The sequence below is a fragment of the Ziziphus jujuba genome, chromosome 1, assembly GCF_031755915.1.
Source record: "Ziziphus jujuba cultivar Dongzao chromosome 1, ASM3175591v1".
Classification (NCBI taxonomy): domain Eukaryota; kingdom Viridiplantae; phylum Streptophyta; class Magnoliopsida; order Rosales; family Rhamnaceae; genus Ziziphus; species Ziziphus jujuba.
This window is the reverse complement of record NC_083379.1, coordinates 31,466,235-31,471,844: the sequence shown is the minus strand read 5'-3', so window position 1 is coordinate 31,471,844 and position 5,610 is coordinate 31,466,235. Positions and strand designations below refer to the sequence as shown.

General features: G+C 29.2%; 1 protein-coding gene across 1 annotated transcript; it reads right to left on the bottom strand.

The window, feature by feature from the left end:
• Positions 1–3,555: 3,555 nt before the first annotated feature.
• LOC107427887 (protein RGF1 INDUCIBLE TRANSCRIPTION FACTOR 1) lies at positions 3,556–5,271 on the bottom strand. The gene is made up of 4 exons (XM_025069970.3): positions 5,124–5,271; positions 4,778–5,023; positions 4,516–4,656; positions 3,556–4,002 (listed from the first exon to the last, which is right to left on the bottom strand). The coding sequence occupies exons 1-4, from the start codon at positions 5,130–5,132 to the stop codon at positions 3,658–3,660; spliced, it is 741 nt and encodes a 246-aa protein (XP_024925738.2). The 5' UTR covers positions 5,133–5,271; the 3' UTR covers positions 3,556–3,657.
• Between the last annotated feature and the right edge of the window lie 339 nt (positions 5,272–5,610).

Below are 5,610 nucleotides of genomic sequence, written 5' to 3'. Positions count from 1 at the left end.
AAACTCTTTGCCTCATGAAGTTGATTGGTACTCAGGGATTTGTTGCAACAAGTTTGGAGGAGCAGAGCCCTTATGAAGGAGGCCGTGAAGAAGGATCACCATGTGTCCTTGTAAAGAGCAGCAACAGCTGTGGTCCAGGTTTAAGGTCACTAAGTCCAATGTTAGAAGATTAGTCATTCACTATCCTTGATGGCTAGGAATGTAGATCAGATTTTTAACACCTACGTTAGAGCTATCTATTTTACATTATAATTAATTTCTAATATAGTAAACTTTTAAATTAGATGTGATAACTGGCACTTGTGATTTTTCTCATATAAAGTTTTATGTGTAAAAAATTTTATGCCCTATTTTTCATTTTTGTGCATTTTATTTTCTTGCACTTTAGTTTTACTTGCATTGCTGTAGGAGGATAAAATCATCATCTGTTTATTTTTCAGGTTTTTATTTTCTAATTGTGGGAAGGCAAAGTTTTAACATGATTTGAAATAGACCCTATGTTCTTACATGTTCCTTATTTCTTAGTCATTAAAAAGAAATCTAAGCCCATCTGAAAAGCCTATTAACCTCCCCTTCTAGTCTTCTACAAATCTTCAGGCCATAACAATGCATGTTTGATCAAGCAGGCATGCTTAAGTTTGATAGGCAAGCACAGAGAAAAAATTGAATGGCTGGTTAACATTTTGTAGAGGTACTTTTATATTACATTATATATATATATATATATATATATCTTTGAGGTCAAATAGTTTTGAATACAAATGGGAGGGTAAGAATAAATGTGGATGCTTCTATCCTGCTTGGAGCATCATAAGCATGGATTAGCTAGGGAAAGTTTTAGTGATTTTTTTTTTTCTAATGCACCTTATGTATGGATTATTTTGATGATTGATGTGACAATTTGTAGAGTTTTATTATTTCTTACCACAAATAATGTTCATCAACGCGATCACAAGTGAAATGATTAAAATTAATTAAGTTCGTTATAAGCTGAAAATTTACATAGAAAAGTTAACCCACAATATGTACGCGTCCATTCAATTCAATCAACTTTTGATTGAGTAGTTAAAAAAAAACCATTGGAAAAAATTTAATCAAACCGGACTTATCATCGTTGGTTCGATTTGGTCGATTATGGCTTTGGCATATTATAGGTCTAAAAACAATTCAATCATAAATATATTTTTTATTTTTTAAAAAATATTACTTTTAATGTTAAATATATTTTTGGGCTTTTACTTTGCCCTCAATTTCAATTTTTCCAATTAAGTGCCTCAATTTTCTTTTCTATTTTTTTTTTCAATTAAGATCCCTGATTTTAGTTTTATTTCAATTTGGGCATTGCATATTTAACATATGGTAGGAATTTTTTTTACATTAATTTTTTAATATTTTAAGTTGGTAATATTTTTGGATTTATAATAAGATATTTATTTTAATAAAAAAATTCATTATTATTTTTTATCTATATTAAAAGAAAAACTAAAATTGAAAATGAAATATAAATTGAAGCGAAAATGAAAATAAAGACACTCAGTTAAAAATTTAAAACCTGAGACAATTAACATTGGGTAAACTATTTATCCAAAAGTATAGTAATCATATGTTTAAATAATTACAACTTAATATTATTTATAATTTATGCTAATAAATTTTCAATATAATATATTTAAAAATATGATTAATTCTAATAAAAATATTAAAAAATTATATCCACATCTATATTCAATTGATTTGATTTGGTTTGAATTGATAAGTGTTCAAACAAATTGAATTAACCAAATAGAATGGAACTACTTTGGTTTGATTTGTATGAAAGTTAAAATGTCAAATATCACTTTCAATCTGCTGATGAAGGATAATTACAGATAATTAATCCGACAATTTTATATTACTTCATGCATAAATATTTTGAAATCTATGTACAAAAAATTGAAAAGAAAGAAAAAGAAAAATAAATTGAAAAGAGATGTTCTAAGAGTGCTAGTGTCTTAACATAATTTAAACATCAGAGATCCTTTCCTTTACACCTCTTTGTTTTTACTTGCATATTTTATTTAAAAGAATGAGGTTATTTTTCCCATGAAAACGTGGACGGTTTGACTGGTCAAAATAGTTCCAAATTTTTTTTATTATGATTATTATTATTTTGGAAGAGTAGGATGACACCGTTGCTTATAAAGTTCTAATACATGGTAGTGAAAGTCATAGGGGTTTGGCTGGCTACCTAGCTAGCTCCACCCTTTTATATGAGTTTTATGATTCGTCACAAAGCTGTCAATTTCATAGTTTAATTGTACGGCTTCTACATTTACTGCATAAACAATATTAAATGCTTCAATTATATCCAAAAAGGAAATTCACGTGGACTATAAGTTTTCTGAAATATTAATTGAACCTTGTACATATGTGACAATTTTTGAAATTGAAAATTTTATTTTTGAAATAAGATAAATAAAACAAAATTAGTTAAAAAATAATGTATCAATTATTGCTAATTCTTTTAATTAAATAATGCAAACCAATATAATATAATATAAAATAGTAATAATAATAATAATAATTTACTAATTATTTTTTAATATATATTTTTAATTATTTATATTAATTGATTTAGTTTTGATCGGTTTCATTTTTTTTTTTAATAAATCAAAATAGAACCAATTATCGATTTTAAAAAAAAAAAAATTTGACACCGATCTAATCGAATTACTATGAAAGAAACTGATCCAAACAAATTATATTGAATTAGATTGGTAGGTTTGATTAGTTAATCCGTCTTTTCCACATCTTCAATGTCTCATTTAGTTTCTTCACTTTCAAGAATATATTTTATATGCCAAAGACAAGTCATCCAACTTTTGCTCCAAAAAACTATGTGAATATAAAATATAGTTATACAAAAAATATTTTACCTGCATTTTAATATCTTCTAAAGTTAGAATGTTGAAATATAGGTCTGTAGCTTCAAAACTTAGCATAGTGAATTCTCTATTATTTTTATTTTTTATTTTTTTGGCTAAAAGAATTCTCTACTTTTAATTTAGTGAACATGAAGCCTTTTATAAATTTATAATTATGGTTTTAACCTCTAATGTAATTATAAAATATGGGCTGCAAACTCTACAAACTGAATTTGAAATTTTACATTTTGCTGAGTTATGCTAAGCATTTTAAACATATTCCTTCGTTGGTTGATATTAAAGATCTTGGTGATGGTTGAATTAGTCTGTATCAAATAAAAAATAGAGGATTCAACGTAATAAGTTTCAAAACTAAGAATTTAAAATACAATATTTTAAAACTAAAAAAAAGTACAATTAACTTTAGTAATTGTATGTAGTATTAAGAGAGTAGAAGCATATATATATATATATATATGGTACAAGACGACCCTCAAATTCATGATTTAAATTTAATAATATATAAAGGGTAAAACTTAGAAAAATGTACAAGACCATAACTCGGAATTGGGAACCACGTGATGCCATTAAGACAAAACACCCCGACCAAGTGACTAATTAACTTAAAAACTTCCAATTAGAAAGAGAAAGAGAAAGAAAACTGAAGAGGATTTTAATGAATAATATTGATTCAGTCAAAATGATTCAAAATCCAAAATTGTAGTAGCAGTAATAAGAAGTTTTGTTTCTTTTGTTAACACAGAGGAGATCTATGAGGAATGCCTTTTCTTCTACTCATGCTTGTGGCCATGTCCTCATGATCAGAGACTTTATTAGCTGATCTTCCACAAACATAAAGCCCACTTCTCTTCTTCCGGACAATTTCAGAGCAGGCCATGCTCGTGTTCTCCGACCCCGATGATCCTGACGACGAGCTCATACTCTCGTCACTGTCCACAATCGTCGAACGAGGGGTTTCGTTGGTCATCTCGTCCTCTATCATGTCTTGTGGGACAAAGAAGTCAGGACTGAGTTGCAAGGATTTGCAAGTCCTTAGGTAAGGAGAGAGGTCTCTCTTGTGTTTAAGCACATAGTCCACCTAAAAATATTCAGAATTATATATATATATATATATATATCAACAAAGTACAATATCCGAAATCAACTTGTAAATATATGATGGTTACAAGTTTACATGAACTTTTTTTTTTTCCCTATTATATATATATATATATATATATGTATATATGTATAACCATGTGTGGCACTGAATTATTCTTCAAGTGCATGCAATTCAATTGGCCTTTTGCTTAAGCACTGAGTTTGGTTTTCAGCTGGACATCTATGTCTAATTGATAATTCAGTTGTTATAAATAAGTTCTCACGTGTATATCTATTAGAAAACATGAGTAATTAAAATTTTCAACAGGGTTTATATATAAAATTAAGAAAAGAAAAGATGTTGGTTATAATTGAACTATATATATGGATCATATGCATGGGATCACAATTAATATATATACATGTCTATATAGATATACATATATTTTCTTAGTGATTACCTCAAATCAAATATATATCATATAAGTTATAAATTAAATTAAATGATTACCTTGCAACCGAGTGAGCAATGGATGTAAGGTTCTTGGAGACTTCTATCACAGGAAGTGCAATAGTTACCAGACCCTTTGAATTGCCTGTTCTGAGGTCTCTTCTTGATGAACACCACTTTGGCACTATTAATCGTATAAGGCTGCAGGTACAAAATTAAAATCGATTACAACACAAAATTACCAAAATAACACAGAGAATACGGAAAAATAAAAATAAATTAAAATTGATTAACCCGGATGGTCTTTCTTAGACACAATTACCTGAACGTTAGAGCAGTCTATAAGCTTTTGGAGGTCTTCCAGTCTAACAACATCATGGTATACATAACGACGAACTTGAAGAAGTCTATGGATGCGATGTGAAGGCAAACAATGAGGGCAGATACTTGTGCAACAATCCAAGCAGCAAATGTTCTTTTCATTCTTTTTGGCTGTCTCGTGGTAGGAGCAACCCACAAAGAACTTCTGTGTATAGAGGGCTTCCAACCATGCAGGCTTTTGAATTCCCTAAAACACCATAAAAAATAAAAAAAAGTAAATCATATGAATCAAAAATTTGGATCATAATTAATTTCCTATAAGGAAGAAGGAAGATTGATAGACAAACCATGATCATATAAAAACTCCAAAAGATAGAGAGCTCTTTGAGCTGTAATCAAGGTAATGGTGTGAACAGAAGAGAGAGAAAGAGGAGGGGCTAGGGCATAGAGATAAGAGTATTTATGGCGGTTCACAAGAGAGGCCAAGGTGATATATATTTATTTCTTGGGGTGCTACACAACATTTTGTCAATAGGGGGTGCTTGTTATATATGAATGAATGAGAGAGAGAAGAATAAATAAAAGAAGTAAGATATGAGGGGAACGTGGGCGCTGTTTCTGTGTCTCCCATTCTCTAAAATATGTATAAAAAAATTTATACTCATCTCCTTGGCTTATGAGCTATAATGCTAAACTAACTAAGCTCTCCTTGGAGGAGCTGCCCGTCTAATTTTTATTTATTTATTTTACCATTTCTCTTTCTCTTTGATTCTCATCTCTTGGTGAACTTGGTTAGAGCTACAAGCTAGCAATAAGCCACTTGTGTTGGACTTT

Excerpts from the sequence above, each read along its gene's own strand:
- LOC107427887 (XM_025069970.3), bottom strand. Across the intron at positions 4,657-4,777 it reads TAGACTGCTCTAACGTTCAG|CCTTATACGATTAATAGTGC; the intron begins GTAATTGTGTCT and ends TTGTACCTGCAG. Across the intron at positions 4,003-4,515 it reads ATTGCTCACTCGGTTGCAAG|GTGGACTATGTGCTTAAACA; the intron begins GTAATCATTTAA and ends GAATATTTTTAG.